This window comes from Podarcis liolepis (genome assembly GCF_965112155.1).
Source record: "Podarcis liolepis genome assembly, chromosome: 7".
Classification (NCBI taxonomy): Eukaryota; Metazoa; Chordata; class Lepidosauria; order Squamata; family Lacertidae; genus Podarcis; species Podarcis liolepis.
In genome coordinates this window covers 90,015,799-90,034,335 of record NC_139561.1, presented here as the reverse complement: position 1 = coordinate 90,034,335, position 18,537 = coordinate 90,015,799, and the positions used below count along the sequence as shown (strand labels likewise).

The 18,537-nt window shown below is 50.0% G+C and overlaps 1 protein-coding gene across 1 annotated transcript; it reads right to left on the bottom strand.

The window, feature by feature from the left end:
* Positions 1-1,837: 1,837 nt before the first annotated feature.
* LOC310712843 (cytochrome P450 2F5-like) lies at positions 1,838-16,888 on the bottom strand. The gene is made up of 9 exons (XM_083516253.1): positions 16,551-16,888; positions 15,904-16,066; positions 13,356-13,505; positions 13,106-13,266; positions 11,412-11,588; positions 9,366-9,507; positions 5,221-5,408; positions 3,993-4,134; positions 1,838-2,607 (listed from the first exon to the last, which is right to left on the bottom strand). The coding sequence occupies exons 1-9, from the start codon at positions 16,728-16,730 to the stop codon at positions 2,426-2,428; spliced, it is 1,485 nt and encodes a 494-aa protein (XP_083372379.1). The 5' UTR covers positions 16,731-16,888; the 3' UTR covers positions 1,838-2,425.
* Between the last annotated feature and the right edge of the window lie 1,649 nt (positions 16,889-18,537).

Sequence of the window (18,537 nt, the reverse complement as noted above, 5' to 3'; positions counted from 1 at the left end):
GGGAAAGGGAAAGGGACCTTTTTTAGGGACGTGGGTGGCGCTGTGGGTTAAACCACAGAGCCTAGGACTTGCTGATCAGAAGGTCGCGGTTCGAATCCCCGCGACGGGGTGAGCTCCAGTTGCTCGGTCCCTGCTCCTGCCAACCTAGCAGTTCGAAAGCACGTCCAAGTGCAAGTAGATAAATAGGTACCGCTTCGGCGGGAAGGTAAACGGCATTTCCATGCACTGCTCTGGTTCGCCAGAAGCGGCTTTGTCATGCTGGCCACATGACCTGGAAGCTGTACGCCGGCTCCCTCGGCCAATAAAGTGAAATGAGTGCCGCAACCCCAGAGTCGGTCACGACTGGACCTAATGGTCGGATCTTCAAAGGTTGCGGCGCTCATCTCGCTTTATTGGCCGAGGGAGCCGGCATACAGCTTCGGGGAGCCGGCGTACAGCTTCCGGGTCATGTGGCCGCTTCTTGCGAAACCAGAGCAGCGCATGGAAAAGCCGTTTACCTTCCCGCCAGAGCAGTACCTATTTATCTACTTGCACTTTGATGTGCTTTCGAACTGCTAGGTTGGCAGGAGCAGGGACCGAGTAATGGGAGCTCACCCGTCGTGGGGATTCGAACCGCCGACCTTCTGATTGGCAAGTCCTAGGCTCTGTGGTTTAACCCACAGCGCCACCCACGTCCCTTAGCCACCAGTTTAGATGGCCACCAGTTTAGATGTCTTTAAAATAGGATGGGACAAATTCACGGTGCAATTGGCCTGATCCAGCGGCCAGGGTCTTGTTATGGAACCTCCAGTTGCAGAGGCAGTCTATCAAGATTCCCAGGTCACTGCGAGAAGAGGTGGCTGGACTAAATGGCCCAATCCAGCAGGCTCTCCTTACGTCTTTACGTTCTTGTGTCCTTAACAGCATCTAACCCCCCTCCCCCTGCCCAAAAATCAGAATGAGTGTTCCACAAACAGGCCACCTGGAAGTGCCCTGAATACCAAGATGCAGAAAGGGAGTTGGTCCACGGCTGGCAGAAGCCGGTTCCAGTGGCATAGCGTGGGTTGCCAGTGCCCGGGACCACGCATTCAACTGCCTAACAATGTCCGAGTCGCCCAGGAGATTGCAGCCACAAAGGTAAGAAAAGAAGAGTCCTTGTCTGGAGAGGCCACTTCCAGGCCCGCATGGAGAAGCTGTTTCAACTGAGAACAGGGAAGGAAGAGCGCAGCTGTATTGAGGCACTGCTGGGTGTTGGAATTTTGCAGCAACCGCCCCGTGCGCCCCCCACTCCATGCTACACCACTGGCTGGCCCCTTATAAGGCACAGCACCAAATGTCGCCACCAGCCCATCGCTGGGGCAGCGAACACCAGACCATCGGGTCATCTGGGAGCAAAACCTGCCCTGTGCTGTTGGTGAGCTCCTGACTTCCTGCCACAGCCCTCCTGTCCTGCTGCTGAAGACATGCCCGTCTCGGCCTGGAGGAGGCAATTGCAAGGACCAACCCAGCTCTCAGCCCTTGGAGGGAGGGAGTCCTTTATTAGTAAATGCTTACACCGACTTCTTGAAAAAGAGCACACCTGAGATTACCCGACCTAATATTTCTGCTGGGCAGGGCAAGAATGTGGAGGAGCAAGGGGAATCTGGGCACGATCCCAGTCTGCAGTTTCCAGAAAGCAATAAAGGCTCTCTGAGGGAAGGAATGCGCAGTGGCGTAGCGTGGGGGGTGCAGGGGGGGCCGGCCGCACTGGGCGCAACATCTGGGGGTTAGGGTTAGGGTGCGCAAATCCATGGGTTAGGGGGCGCAAATCGAGGGGTTAGGGGGCGCAAATTACTTGCCTTGCCCCGGGTGCTGACAACCCACGCTACGCCACTGGGAATGCGTACCCCGAAGCAGTATTTGGGCAGAGGGTCCCGGGAGCCGTTGTCACGTTACAGAGTGTTTTGGGGTGCTTTTCTCAAGATTGGCAAGGTCCCTTTAAAATGTCGCTGCCTGGGTGAGCCCCTGGCAAGCTGGGGTGTGTAATGCGGGCCTGCACCAGATTAACCCCACCATTTTGAAAATGAAAGCCGCCCGCACCCCGACTTGTGCCTGCCCCACCTCAGGCATGCAAAGCTGCATAGGCACCCCTGGAACTGCCTGCCACTGAGTCAGGTCAATGGAGCATCTAGTCCAAGTCTCTCTTTTCCTGCATGGGGGTGGGCACATTCAGAACTACACCCCCTTCTGCATCTTGCATTGTGCTAAGAAAATGCCCAATTCTCCCTCCCCCTGCAAAAGATCCAGCCAGCTTCCAGCTATAGGTAAAGAAAGCCATCTGGGCTACGGTTGGCAAGGAGGGCCGTGCCTTCCCCAAGGTGGCGCCCCCAGAAACACTGGGAGAGCCTCACCCCGCCGGGGAAGGCTGTTCTGGGGAGAATGTGGGGCAAGCGGCAAGAGGGGCAGCTCAGCGGGGGACAATGCGGCATCTGTAGGGGCGAGGGACGTTCCCTGTGCCGCTGGACATTGGCGAGATGTCCAGCTCCTCGCGGGGGCAGGTGGGCTGGAAGGTGAAGCGCTGGAGGAGTTTGGTGAGATACAGGAACAGCTCCATGCGTGCCAAACCTTCACCCAGGCACAAGCGTTTCCCTGAGGGGAGAAAACAAACAAACCGGTCAGCGGTTCCTTCGAGGCTTTGCATTCATGAGCCAGAGTTTCAGCATCTAAATTTCTATACATAAACTGCTCTCTAGCGTATGGTTACCAGACGTCCCCGTTTTCTGGGGACAGTCCAGGGGCGCCGACTTATAAAAAATATTGGGGGGGCCCATACCGGGGTCCATACTGGCGGCAGGATGGCAGTGGTGCTTTTGCATGCAAGAACCGGCCTGCCCTCCCCAGGCTTCGCGCCGGGAGGCGGCCACCCCCTCCTACCAACGTCACCTTAGCCGAACCCAGAAAAAAAGCCCCGCTCCGGCGGCGGGAACTCCCGTCCCCTCCATTCTCCCCTCACCCCGGTCCCTCGCCGGCGACAAATACGCCGTTCCTCGGCCCCGCGGCTCCATTCCTTTCTAAAGTCCCGCCGCTGGGGGTCTTCCTCTGACTGTCCGACCTGCCCGCCCCTTCTCAGGAGCTCCCGGTCACTTTGGGAGGCGCGCGCCGGAGTCCCCTGCGCGGTTTTTGGCAAGGTGCCTAATAATTTTCTTAAATTATTGGGGGGCAGAGCCCCCCCAAACGAATTTTTGAGGGGGCTCGGGCCCCCTCAGGCCCCATGGAGTCGGCGCCTATGGGACAGTCCCCGGATTTACAAATATGTCCCTGGACAAATTCCATCTCCAGAATGTCCCTGGATTTCATTAATCTTTAACAATAGGCCCATATGGCATTTCTTGGCCCAGAAGATTCTGTTGCTCAACCCTAATTGCTCAAGGTAATACCTCTTCTCGGATTAAACGGACTCACCCTTCTCTTCCAGATTTCACCCTGTTTTGGCAGCACTAGAAAGTTGTTGTGATGCCGCCCAGGGTGGCTGGGGCAACCCAGTAAGATGTGTGGGGTATAAATAGTGAGATTATCATTATGGAATGGGACGTCCCTACTTTCATTAGAGAAATGTTGGAGTATGGTTACCAGACGTCCCCGTTTCCCAGGGACAGTCCCCGGATTTACAAATCTGTCCCCAGACAAAATCTGTCCCCGGAATGTCCCCGGATTTCATTTAATGTCCCCGGATTTATATTTGAAGTGTTGTAGATTTATTAGTAGGTAATGAATGTTGCGTGATGGGTTCAACGGCACAAGACACATCATATGGGGACTTCCAGTGAGGCAAAATGGTGGGTGCCACAGCGGTGAGCAGCTCCTGAAGCCAGCCATCACGGAGCAGGAATTCTAACGGGCTCTTGGATACCCCATAAGGGGGAAAGGGCAGTTTTGGTCTACAACACAATCCAGGGGGACAATACCTTACACCTCCCCGCTCCCCACTGCCTATCTTGCAAACCCCCCACCCCACCCCCCGACTAGGAACTCACCAGCAGAAAAGGGCATGAAGGCATCGCTTCGGCGGAAGCCACCTTTCTCGTCCAGGAAGTGGGTAGGGTCAAAAGCTTCCGGGTTCTTGAACTGGGTGGGATCTTTGTGGACAGAGTGAAGAAGAGGCATGATGTTGGTGCCCTGTTGGGGGGAAAGGGGAGAAGCAAGTTGGCGAGGCCAGAAACGCCCCAGAATGTGGGCTCCCATCCTTGTAGGGCCACGCCAGGCGCTGAGAGCACCCTCATACCACTTTGACTGCTGCTCTGGTCGCCTCCCCTGAAAAGGACTACAGAGCTGGAAAATGCTTCTGAAAATCCGTTGCTGGTTTTCCCATATCAGACACCTGGTAGCCACTGTGAGAGCCACTGGCCTGATCCAGACCCTCCAAGTGTCCCTATTTTCTAGGGACGTCCCTGATTTAGAGAGGCCATCCCAGTTTCTGATTTGATCCCGGAATGTCCCACTTTTCCTTAGGATGTCCCTATTTCCGTCGGAAGGTATGGAGTTATCCAACCCCCAAGCCATCTGAAGGCAATCCTGTATAGGGAAGTTTTTTAAATGTTTCATGCTTTATGTTTTTATATCTGGGGCAACCCAATCAGATGCTTGGAGTATAAATAGTAAAATTATCAGTATGGAATGGGACGTCCCTATTTTCATCAGAGAAATGTTGGAGGGTAATGCTGATCCAACCAGCCTGTTCTTACGTTCTTAATTTACGGTATTATTTATACCCCGCCCATCTGGCTGAGTTTCCCCAGCCACGCTAGGCAGCTCCCAATCAAATGTTAAAAACAGTACAGCATTAATTCTTAAAAACTTCCCTAAACAGGGCTGCCTTCAGATGTCTTTTAAAGATAAGATAGCTGCTACCAGAGTTCTCCACCGCCTTTCTCTAGAGGAGAGGTCTTTCTCTCCAGGAGCTACCCTGGAGTGGCACAAAGACTCAGAATTTCACCCTACTCAAGATGGGAAACAGAGTTCAAAACGAGAGCACTTTCTTTAGAAAGGGGGGGTTTCTCCTCATCCTCTCATGAAACAGCAGCTCCATGCATAACCATCTCCAAGCCACAACCGTGACCTGAGACAGGAACAGAAGGATGTCAGACTTTGCGTGAACACAGCCAGAACCAATCAGAAAGCATTTGTTCCCCATCCCACCATCAGCAGCCCAAAGATAAACTTCCCATCCCTTGGGAAGGGGGGATTTTTTTTATTCGCAAGCACCTTTGGGAGCACAAAGCCACGGAAGTGAGTGTCCTTGGTCACAGCGTGGGGGACACCCAGGGGGATGAGATCAACGAATCTCTGGATCTCGTGGATCACGGCGTCCGTGTATGGCATCTTCGCCCGGTCCTCAGTCGATGGGTTGCGGTGAGGACCAATGACCTTGCTGATCTCTTCTTGGACCTTGGCTGCGGACATCATCATCATCATAATAATAATAATAATAATAATAATAATATATTTATAATTTGCGCATCTGGAATTGGCAGTGAAATGTTAAGCCATAAACCGTTGAGTTGTGATGAAGGCAATGGCATTAGCAAAAGTAACACTAAAACCAAGCTGTAAAACAGTAAAGCTTAAAACAGTAAAACAGTAAAGCTTAAAACAGTAAAACAGTAAAGCTGTAAAACAGTAAAGCTTAACAGTAAAGCTTAACGCAGCAGCTAAAAAAGCCAATGCAATTCTGGGCTGCATCAATAGGAGTATAGCATCAAGATCAAGGGAAGTAAGAGTGCCACTGTATTCTGCTCTGGTCAGACCTCACCTGGAGTACTGTGTCCAGTTCTGGGCACCACAGTTCAAGAAGGACACTGACAAACTAGAACATGTCCAGAGGAGGGCAACCAAAATGGTCAAAGGCCTGGAAACGATGCCTGATGAGGAACGGCTAAGGGAGCTGGGCATGTTTAGCCTGGAGAAGAGGAGGTTAAGGGGTGATATGATAGCCATGTTCAAATATATAAAAGGATGTCACATAGAGGAGGGAGAAAGGTTGTTTTCTGCTGCTCCAGAGAAGCGGACACAGAGCAATGGATCCAAACTACAAGAAAGAAGATTCCACCTAAACATTAGGAAGAACTTCCTGACAGTAAGAGCTGTTTGACAGTGGAATTTGCTGCCAAGGAGTGTGGTGGAGTCTCCTCCTTTGGAGGTCTTTAAGCAGAGGCTTGACAACCATATGTCAGGAGTGCTCTGATGGTGTTTCCTGCTTGGCAGGGGGTTGGACTTGATGGCCCTTGTGGTCTCTTCCAACTCTAGGATTCTATGATTCTATGATTCATAAAACTGAAGACTCAATTGGGGCTGCCACTGCCAACTTACCTGAAGCTTCCCTAGCTCTACTGTTGCATCATCAACCTCATTATTGTTGTTAATATTATCATCATTATCATTATCATCAATTTCATTTGTATACTGCCCTCTACCTACAGGTCTCAGGGAGGTCCACAGGATAAAATCACAATATAAAAACACGAAATACATAATGAAAATGAAAACAACCCAATACCTCCCCTTTGTTAAGATAGCAACTGTTTCACCAACGGTTTGTTCATTATTTTATATGATTTATGCTGTATTTGTGATGTTCTATTATGTCCTGTCGTGTTCCTGCTATTTATTGCTTGTAAGCTGCTTTAGAAAGCACTGCTAATAACAAGGCCAGTGGAAGTGATGATATTCCAGCTGAACTATTTAAAATTTTAAAAGATGATGGCTGTTAAGGTGCTACACTCAATATGCCAGCAAATTTGGAAAACTCAGCAGCGGCCAGAGGATTGGAGAAGATCAGTCTACATCCCAATCCCAAAGAAGGGCAGTGCCAAAGAATACTCCAACTACCGCACAATTGCACTCATTTCACACGCTAGCAAGGTTATGCTTAAAATTCTACAAGGCAGGCTTAAGCAGTATGTGGACCGAGAACTCCCAGAAGTGCAAGCTGGATTTAGAAGGGGCAGAGGAACCAGAGACCAAATTGCAAACATGCGCTGGATTATGGAGAAAGCTAGAGAGTTCCAGAAAGACGTCTACTTCTGCTTCATTGACTATGCAAAAGCCATTGACTGTGTCGACCACAGCAAACTATGGCAAGTTCTTAAAGAAATGGGAGTGCCTGATCACCTCATCTGTCTCCTGAGAAATCTCTATGTGGGACAAGAAGCTACAGTTAGAACTGGATATGGAACAACTGATCGGTTCAAAATTGGGAAAGGAGTGCGGCAAGGCTGTATATTGCCTCCCTGCTTATTTAACTTATATGCAGAATTCATCATGCGAAAGGCTGGGCTGGATGAATCCCAAGCCGGAATTAAGATCGCCGGAAGAAATATCAATAACCTCAGATATGCAGATGACACAACCTTGATGGCAGAAAGTGAGGAGGAATTAAAGAACCTTTTAATGAAGGTGAAAGAGGAGAGCGCAAAATATGGTCTGAAGCTCAACATCAAAAAAACAAAGATCATGGCCACTGGGCCCATCACCTCCTGGCAAATAGAAGGGGAAGAAATGGAGGCAGTGAGAGATTTTACTTTCTTGGGCTCCATGATCACTGCAGATGGTGACAGCACTCACAAAATTAAAAGACGCCTGCTTCTTGGGAGAAAAGCAATGACAAACCTAGACAGCATCTTAAAAAGCAGAGACATCACCCTGCCAACAAAGGTCCGTATAGTTAAAGCCATGGTCTTCCCAGTAGTGATGTATGGAAGTGAGAGCTGGACCATAAAGAAGGCTGATCGCCAAAGAATTGATGCTTTTGAATTATGGTGTCCGACTCTTCGTGACCCCCTGGACCAGAGCACGCCAGGCACTCCTGTCTTCCGCTGCCTCCCGCAGTTTCGTCAAACTCATGCTGGTAGCTTCGAGAACACTGTCCAACCATCTCGTCCTCTGTCGTCCCCTTCTCCTTGTGCCCTCAATCTTTCCCAACATCAGGGTCTTTTCCAGGGAGTCTTCTCTTCTCATGAGGTGGACAAAGTATTGGAGCCTCAGCTTCAGGATCTGTCCTTCCAGGGAGCACTCAGGGCTGATTTCCTTCAGAATGGAGAGGTTGGATCTTCTTGCAGTCCATGGGACTCTCAAGAGTCTCCTCCAGCACCAGAATTCAAAAGCATCCATTCTTCGGTGATCAGCCTTCTTTAGGGTCCAGCTCTCACTTCCATACAGCACTTGAGATCTTAGAAAACCTAACACTGTGTGCGTGTCGAGTTAGGCTTATGTGTATGTATATTATCAGCATCATGCGTGTGGCATGTGATAGGTAGCGTGGCATAATGGTTCAAGTGTTGGACTAGGACCTTTGAGAGACCAAGGTTCAATATCCCACCCCTTCCCTGGGTGATCTTGGCTGCCAGTCACCGCCTCTCAGCCTAGCTGTGATGGCCTTGGGCTCGGACTCGGAACCAGAGGAGACTCAGTCTGCACCGGATCCTTTCCCTCAGGCATCACCTAAACCAAGTCTGGGGCCTGATCCTGAAGAGTCCCAGTCTGCACAGGTTGCCCTGCAACAAACACCAGCTGGGCCGAGCCAGGGGCCTGAGCCTGCCCTGGCTCCAGATGTGGGGATTCCCTCGTTGCCTTCAGCTGGGCCATCACTTACAGCTGCTCCACTACCGGTTGGGTCAGGGGAGGCTGAGGTGGCCCCTGGGTCTAGTAACCCACTGATGTCTCCCCCGAGCTGCAGAGACTGAGGTCTGAGAGAAGGAGAGACCCTGAGTACAGTGGTACCTCGGGTTAAGTACTTAATTCGTTCTGGAGGTCCGTTCTTAACCTAAAACTGTTCTTAAACTGAAACACCACTTTAGCTAATGGGGCCTCCTGCTGCCGCCGCGCCACCAGAGAACAATTTCTGTTCTCATCCTGAAGCAAAGTTCTTAATCCGAGGTAATATTTCTGGGTTAGTGGAGTCTAACCCGAAGCATCTGTAACCTGAAGTGTATGTAACCTGAGGTACCACTGTACTCGCAGGAGGAGTGTTCGCCTTTGGGCGAAACAGGGAGGCGAGTCACTGGGGGATCAGGACCAGCCGTTACCCCGACAAAGATAAAAGGGTGTTGGACCCCGCCACAGGTTAACATTGCTGTATGCTAGATCCTACCTGAGTTCCTGTACCTGTCCTTGCCTGGTTTCCTGCCTTGGCCCTGTCGGACTGACTCCTGGCGGAACCTTTGGATTTTGGACCGGTCCTGGACCGTGTTTCACGGGTTACCCCTGGACCCAGCACACTAGCCTACCTCACAGAGTTGTTGTGAGGATAAATTGGGGAGGAAGACAACCGTGTGCTCATCCACCTTGAAAGAAGGTGGGGTGTGAACATGGTCAATGGACATCAACGCAACCGTGGGACCTTCCCAGCTCACCTGCGACCTCCGGGTGCTTCATGAGGATGAGGATCCCATAGCGAAGGGTGGTGCTGACGGACTCTGTTCCCCCAAAGAAAAGGTTGTGGGTGGTCATGACAAGCGTGTTGGTGTGGAAGTGGCTGAGGGGGTCCTTCTTTTCCTGCGGAGAGAGGTGGAGATGCCCGGGGCATGAGTCTTACACAAAGAGACAAGGCGTGGGGTGTTTTTCAGCTCTCTGTGACTTCACCAATCGAGTTGGGACCTCGCCCTGCTAGACTTGCACGTATTTCCTGTGAAATATAATCGTCCGGGCTTTGGACCCTGGAGGTGTTTCCTCCTCCATGGCAGGAAACTCCTATGTGACATCCTTTTATATATTTGAACATGGCTATCATATCACCCCTTAACCTCCTCTTCTCCAGGCTAAACATGCCCAGCTCCCTTAGCCGTTCCTCATAAGGCATCGTTTCCAGGCCTTTGACCATTTTGGTTGCCCTCCTCACCTGGAGTACTGTGAGCAGTACATGTGAAAAGGATCTAGGAGTCTTGGTTGACCACAAACTTGACATGAGCCAACAGTGTGACGCGGCAGCTAAAAAAGCCAATGCAATTCTGGGCTGCATCAATAGGAGTATAGCATCTAGATCAAGGGAAGTAATAGTGCCACTGTATTCTGCTCTGGTCAGACCTCACCTGGAGTACTGTGTCCAGTTCTGGGCACCACAATTCAAGAAGGACACTGACAAACTGGAACGTGTCCAGAGGAGGGCAACCAAAATGGTCAAAGGACTGGAAACGATGCCTTATGAGGAACGGCTAAGGGAGCTGGGCATGTTTAGCCTGGAGAAGAGGAGGTTAAGGGGTGATATGATAGCCATGTTCAAATATATAAAAGGATGTTACATAGAGGAGGGAGAAAGGTTGTTTTCTGCTGCTCCAGAGAAGCGGACACGGAGCAATGGATCCAAACTACAAGAAAGAAGATTCCACCTAAACATTAGGAAGAACTTCCTGACAGTAAGAGCTGTTTGACAGTGGAATTTGCTGCCAAGGAGTGTGGTGGAGTCTCCTCCTTTGGAGGTCTTTAAGCAGAGGCTTGACAACCATATGTCAGGAGTGCTCTGATGGTGTTTCCTGCTTGGCAGAGGGTTGGACTCGATGGCCCTTGTGGTCTCTTCCAACTCTATGATTCTATGATTCTATGATTCTATGATCTCAGTTTGTCTAAGGCTTTCTGAGTTACACACATTCCTCTGAAGCGATAGTTTGCAGAGGTTGCGGCGCACAGCTGAACTGTGGAACTGCCTGCCATAGGAGGCAATGATGGCCAGCAACTTGCGTGGCATTAAAAGAGGACTGGACCAATTCATGGAGGAAGAGAGGGCTGTGAGTGGCTCCTGGCCAGGACGTCTCTGCTCTGCTTCCACAGTTGGAGGCAGCAAAGCTTAAGAATCTCAGTTGCTGGAGACCCCAGGAGGGGAGAGGCTCTTGTGGTCGGATCCTGCTTGGGGGCTCCCCTTTCGGGCGTCTGCTAAAGAAGTCTGGGCTAAAGGAGCCAGGCTCTTCTTATGTTCTTGTTTGTTGGCTTTTAATCTTTGCAGCCTTAATACGCTTTTCACGGATCATTAAGGGTTTATTTTCTTTGGAGATTTGCATCTCTTGGATATTGCATTGATCCAACTTGTTGTTCGTCCTTCGCAAGAGAGGGATTTCAGGGCAGGTGTGGCACCTGAGCTTTGCAAATGGTGCTGCACAACACACAAAAACACCCCTTTTTGGACATGTCCCAAATCCAGGGCTTACCTGGGACGGGGCTCAGGTTACCCCACACCCGCCCCTGTCTTGGCCTCCACCAAAAGACGGGGAGATTATCTCCAAGGTGAGCAAACAGGCAGCAGGGCAAGGCCTCCATTGTCCATGGCAGAACACACCCTCGCCCTTGATGAAGCTGCCAGGAAGCTGCCCTGATGCCCGCAGCCAGGAACGCCCCCTCTGCCCTTTTCCTGCCGGCCCCAGGTGAGAAGAAGCACGTAGACAAGGGACGGGAGCAACACCTGGGCTCACCTCTTGCATTTTGACCAGGAAGCTATCGATGAAGTCGCGAGGGCAGCTGGGGTCGAAGGTTGCCTGGTGCTCCTTGACCATCTCCAGAATGAAGAGGCGCAACTTCTCAAAGTTGGCGAAAAGTTGCTTGTGAGGTCCGGGCAGGTAGCGCAGGATGTGGGGGAAAGTGTTGTACAACTAGGGAGGGAGGAGAAGACAAAAGATGCAAGGCCCCGACCCTGCAAGTACTTGCTTGTGCGAGAGGGCAAGTGTTTCCGGGAGAGTCACCCTTCCACAATCCAGCTTAAAAACAAAATCCCCAGGCATGTCAAAATGGGGAAGCAGAGATGTTTTTGAGAAATGAATGAATGAACCGAGAAACACCATTCCTTCAGAAGAGACTTGCTTCCACTTTGCTGAGAAAATACACAAGGTTCTGCACTGCAAGCTTTGAATATTTATGATAAACAGAACCAGATATCAAGATTCACTGGTGTGTATACTTGGCTACGAGTGATCGCCAAAGAAAGGAAGAAAGGAAGAAAGGAAGAAAGGAAGAAAGGAAGAAAGGAAGAAAGGAAGAAAGGAAGAAAGGAAGAAAGGAAGAAGAAATATCAATAATAATAATAATGATAATAATAATAATAATAATATATTATTTGTACCCCGCCCATCTGGCTGGGTTTCCCCAGACACTCTGGGCGGCTTCCATAGAAACCAAAAAACACTAAAATATCATACATTAAAAACTTCCCTGAACAGGGCTGCCTTAAGATGTCTTCTGAATGTCAGGTAGTTGTTTATCATTTTGACATCTGATGGGAGGGCGTTCCACAGGGCGGGCGCCACTACCGAAAAGGCCCTCTGCCTGGTTCCCTGTAGCTTTGCTTCTCGCAATGAGGGAACCGCCAGAAGGCCCTTGGCGCTGGACCTCAGTGTCCGGGCAGAACGATGGGGGTGGAGACGCTCCTTCAGGTATACTGGGCCGAAGCCGTTTAGGGCTTTAAAGGTCAACACCAGCACTTTGAATTGTGCTCGGAAACGTACTGGGAGCCAATGTAGGTCTTTCAAGACCGGTGTTATGTGTTCTCGGCGGCCGCCCCCAGTCACCAGTCTAGCTGCCGCATTCTGGATTAGTTGTAGTTTCCGAGTCACCTTCAAAGGTAGCCCCACGTAGAGCGCATTGCAGTAGTCCAAGCGGGAGATAACTAGAGCATGCACCACTCTGGCGAGACAGTCCGCGGGCAGGTAGAGTCTTATCCTGCGTACCAGGTGGAGTTGGTAGACAGCTGCCCTGGATACAGAATTGACCTGTGCCTCCATGGACAGCTGTGAGTCCAGAATGACTCCCAGGCTGCACACCTGGTCCTTCAGGGGCACAGTTACCCCATTCAGGACCAAGGAGTCCTCCACACCAGCCCGCCCCCTGTCCCCCCAAAACAGTACTTCTGTCTTGTCAGGATTCAACTTCAATCAAGGGTTCCTTGCCATAATGGCTATGTTAACCCTCCTCTGTCTGCCTCTGAATGCCACTATCTGGATATTGCAAGTGGAGAACATGATGCTCTCGCACTCAAGTCCTGCTTGTGGACTTCTTCCCCTCGGTGCACCCAGCTGGCCACTGTGGGGACGCCGGGCTAGAGGAGACCCCCTTGGGCCTGATCCAGCTGCCAGGCTCGTCTGGCTTTCTGCCTTCCCAAGAGATCGGGACTCACCTGGGCACAAGGCGAGCTGAAGATGCGGAAGTTGTCGTTCATCAGCCCGACCAAAGTCAGGAATTTCTTGTCCTCATAGTCAAACCGGTCCCCGAAAACGATGGAGCAGATGACGTTGGAGACGGCGTGGCCGAGGGTGAGGGTGAGGTCAGAGGGCTCTCCTGGAAAAGGGACAGGTGGAAAGGCCAGAACTTCGCAGGTGTGTGTGGCCCCACCCAACCCCACCTGCCCCAAGGAACGGCAAACGCACCTTTGGTCTTTGCCAGCTCTTGCACCAGGTACTGGGCCTCCTCCTGGATCCGTTCCTCAATGCTGCGCTTCCCCATCCCAAAATTGCGCAGCGTGTGTATCGTAAAACGGCGCAAGACCTTCCATTTCTCCCCTTGAGACAAGGAAATCCCTATGGACGGGGAGGAGAGAAGACATTGGCTAGAGACATCGCTCAAAGAGAGAGCAATGGCTGGAGCCCTTAAGAGTGTGGGCAGTGCCAGGCATAGCTGTCAACTTTCAGATTTGAAAATAAGGGATCAGCAGCCTTGAAAATAAGCGATCAGCAGCCTCACCTGTCCCAGGGACAGTCTACAGGATATCTAACAATCCAGGATAGCAGGAGGAAGCAGCAGGAAACGGCGCTGGAATAAGGGAATTTCCCGCGAAATAAGGGAAGGTTGACAGCTATGGTACCAGGGCTGCAGAAGCAGATCCATTATTATTATTATTATTATTATTATTATTATTATTATTATTATTATTAGACAAGGTGAGCCCATCCAGCCCAGCAGGTGCCTCCAGGATGCCCTCAGGCAGCACACAAAGCCAACAGCTCACTCCCACTGTTGCTCTCCAAAGCAAATGTCATGCAGAGGTAGACTGCCTCTACACATGGAGGTGCCACTGAGTCGCCACAATCACGCCTCCTCTCCACCACCTTGAATTTCTCCATTCCTTTTCTGAAGTCATCTAAGCCAGTGGCACGCGGTGTAATTTTTCATAGGGGAACATTTAAGCGCTAGCTTGCGAGGGGCGTGAGATGTCCTGCGTGTGATGTTGTGACGTCCTGACGTCTCACACTTGAGGATCATGCCTCGCTCTCTAAGCTGGGCAGAAGCGTCCTGGGCTTTGTAAAGAAGGTGCCAGGGCTCTGGCAGGATGCTGGAGACCTGATGCCTCCGTCCAAAAGCCGGGTGGGATTTGGGAAGATGGCAGGATGGATTCTGGACACATCAGAGCCTCGTTCCGCCCTCCCTAAACTGGGCAGAAGCTTCCCGGGCTTTGGGAAGGAGGCACCAGGGGGAAATTTAGGGGAATAGGCTAGAAATTGAGAGCCAGTGTGGTGTAGTGGTTAAGAGCGGTAGTCTCGTAATCTGGGGAACCGGGTTCGCGTCTCCGCTCCTCCACCTGCAGCTGCTGGGTGACCTTGGGCCAGTCACACTTCTCTGAAGTCTCTCAGCCCCACTCACCTCACAGAGTGTTTGTTGTGGGGGAGGAAGGGAAAGGAGATTGTGAGCCGTTTTGAGACTCCTGAAGGGGAGTGAAAGGCGGGGTATCAAATCCAAACTCTTCTTCTTCTTCTCTAGTCCTCTTAGTCCGATGACCACACACCCCTGATCTAAGCTATTTGCCGTCACTACATATTGGGGCATCCTGAGGAACCAAAAACTCTGCCCTCCTCCCCCTTCATTTTATATAGAACTATACCTAGCAGTTCGAAGTGCATGTCCAAGTGCAAGTAGATAAATAGGTACCACTCCTGCGGGAAGGTAAACGGCGTTTCCGTGTGCTGCTCTGGTTCGCCAGAAGTGGCTTAGTCCTGCTGGCCACATGACCCGGAAGCTGTACGCCAGCTCCCTCCGCCAATAAAGCGAGATGAGCGCCGCAACCCCAGAGTCATCTGCGACTGGACCTAATGGTCAGGGGCCCTTTACCTTTTTATAGTTGGAAGGGACCCTAAGGGGACATCCATTCCAACCCCCTGCAATGCAGGAATCTCAACTAGATCATACATAACAGGTGGCCATCCACCCTTTGGTTAAATGTCTCCAAGGAAGGAGAGTCTACCACAGGGGTGGGCAAACTTTTTCAGCAGGGGGCTGGTCCACTGTCCATCAGACCTTGTGGGGGGCCGGACTATATTTTGAAAAAATAATAAATGAATTCCTATGCCCCATAAATAACCCAGAGATGCATTTTAAATAAAAGGACACATTCTACTCATGCAAAAACACGCTGATTCCAGGACTGTCCGCGGGCCGGATTTAGAAGGCGATTGGGCTGGATAGACATCTGACTTTAAGAAGACATCTGAAGGCAGCCCTGTTTAGGGAAGTTTTTAATGTTTAATGCCATATTGTGTTTTTAATATCCTGTTGGAAGCTGCCCAGAGTGCCTGGGGAGACCCGGCCAGATGGGCAGGGTAAAAGTAAAATAATAATAATAATAATAATAATAATAATAATAATAATAATAATAATTGCAGCAGATAACAAACTTCCTCCATCTTGCACAGGACAACCTTTCGGTGTAAAGAGGCTATCCTGTTCCTGTCACCTGTCAATCTCCTCTTCTCCAGGTTAAACATGCCCAACTCCCTCTCTCTGATCATGCCGCCTATGTTTTTGCCCAAACTGAGAAACATTAGAGGCTTTCTCTAAGAGAGGTATTCAGACCCTCCTTCGAATCTCATCGCCCTTTCCTGCCCCTTCTCCATCCCTGCACCTCTCTTTTTAGGAATTAGCACACACCCCTCCCCTTCAGACACACCCGCCCCACCTGCACGCGGAGGAAGCAGGCACGCTCACCATCCCCTCTGGTGAAGTCGAAAATCACCGGCAAGTCTCCGCGGGCACTGAACTCCTCGGCTTGGTCCACCAGGGCTTCCTTCACCACTTGGTACCCGCAGAGAACCACAAAGGGCTGAGAGCCCAGGTAGATGGTGTAGATAGATCCATAGCGCTGGCTGAGCTGGAGGCAGAGGGAGAAAGGGGGGGAGGGAACCACGGGGTGCAGAGAGGACGTCGGGATGTAAGAAGAGGCTGCTGGATCAGCAGTGGCGTAGCGTGGGTTGTCAGCACCCGGGGCAAGGCAATTAATTTGCGCCCCCTAACCCATGGATTTGCGCCCCCTAACCCGTGGATTTGCGCCCCCTAACCCTAACCCCCAGATGTTGCGCCCGGTGCGGCCGGGCCCCCCCTGCACCCCCCACGCTACGCCACTGTGGATCAGGCCCAAGGGGGCCTGGCTGGTCCAGCCCCACAGGGGCTGGACAGTTGCCTCTTTTGGGAAGCCAGCAAGCAGGATTCGAACTCAGGTTTGCCCCTCCCTTAGCCTCTTCTCAATTGCAATTGCAATTGCAATTGCAATTGCAATTGCAAACAGGTGTCTTCCTAAAGGATCGCAGCAGCGTTTAGCTGACCCCCACCCCCCACCCCCAAGGGGCTGACCTTACCTCCAACATTGACTTCACCGTGTTCTTCATGTCCAAGAGGAGCAGATTGCCCACGATGGGGAGCGGCCGAGGTCCTGGGGGAAGATGCCCCTTCTTGCCCTGTCTGCTCCCTTTGAAGAACATCATCAGGCAGGCGAAGCAGAGAGCCAGAAGGGCGGCCGTGGCTGCGCTGAACTCCATGCCAGCCTCTTTGCCCAACTCAAAAGAAAGCTCCTGGTCGGGCTTGGGCTCAGATGCCAGCCTGCCTCATGCCTGGCGTGCCCACAAAACCAGATCCATGGAGAAGGAGGCGGGCACAGCCGACAATAGAACCGAGTGGCAATTGCGTAATTCCACACCGGGCGAACTACAAGGGGCTGCAGGCTAAGTTCACAGCGGGGAGTCGCAACTATTCTTAGCGTTTTACTTTTGGGACGCAATCAAACCAAAAACCCCCCAGATCAAACGTAGCAACAATAAAGAGGGGGGAGGGCTTGTTTCGTCTGGTTAATTAAATCCGTTTATGTAAGATGAGAGTTCGTAGAATTTGTAATTGCATAATATTTCTTTTTATATATATAAAATATTTATTAAAGTTTCAGAAAAAAGGAATTACATAAAAACAAGAAATACAAAAGTAAAAGACAAAAATAAAAACACAAGAAAAATACAGAATAAAAAAAAATAAGTACACTTACATAAAAAAGGAAAAAAAGGAAAATAAAAAATCAACCTTTCCATATCTTACATTCATATCCTTGTTTCCCTGACTTCCTCATACCTCCCTTTTTTGTGTTCCAATTCAATTAATTAATTCAGCAATTTATTTCCCTCCTTATTATCCTGATCTTTGATCTTAATATATTATAACATTAAATTTTTACCTATTTAGAAATCCAATTTTTCCATATTCTTTTATATTATTACAGCTAGAAACCGCTTAACTTCAATCAAACATCATTCTAACATTCATTAATTTTGCAATACTTCTGTAAATAGTCTTTAAATTTCTTCCAATCTTCTTCCACCGACTCTTCTCCCTGGTCTCGGATTCTACCAGTCATTTCCACCATGGAATTGCATAATATTTCTAACTGGTAAATTTGTCTGTAACCCATCTAAGAAGTCAGTTTGCACTTTCTGCTCCTCCGTCTCCTGCCTCGATCTTCTTTTCCACACTTTTTTACAAATTAATATACAGTATATCACCATTTTAGATTGGGGGAATTTATAGATTTATAAAAAAAATAAGAAAAGGAATTTATCTGAAATCCTTTCCTCCTTTTTTCCTTTTTCTGTCTTCTTTGGGATTTATTTTTAAAATAAACTCTTCTTATTACTAGGTTTAGAACAATCTTGTGGGTGGGGTTTTTTCTGACTATCAAGTGTATATAAATTTTATGAAATAAAAGGAAAAAGAAATAATTTACCCCTAGAGTGGGTAAATGCAGTCTGGGAAGCCAGACCCTCCAAGTGTCCCTATTTTCCAGGGACGTCACTGATATAGAGAAGCCATCCTGGTTTCTGTTTTGTATCCCGGAATGTCCCGCTTTCCTTAGGATGTTCCTATATTCATTGGAGAAATGTTGGAGGGTATGAAGTTATTCGGCCCCTAAACCGCCTGAAGGCAATCCTGTACAGGGAAGTTTTTTTAAAAAAATAATGCTTAATGTTTTATTATGTTTTTACATCTGTTGGAAGCTGCCCAGAGTGGCTGGGGCAACCCAGTAAGATGTGTGGGTAAAATTATTAGTAAAATTATCGTTATGGAATGAGACGTCCCTATTTTCATCGGAGAAATGTTGGAGGGTGTGGAAAGCTGAATGGGTAACCCAAATAAGGCGATATTTGTTTCTAGGGTGGCCAAAAAAAGCATTGGACTTTTCCTGCTTCAGTCATGAATCAGTGGTGCTGTCATCACCCTAAAAGGGTGAGCTTTTTCTGTCAGTTGTAAGACCCTGAAGGAAGGGTCTTACCCCCCACCCAGTTTGTCTATCCTGGTTCGCAG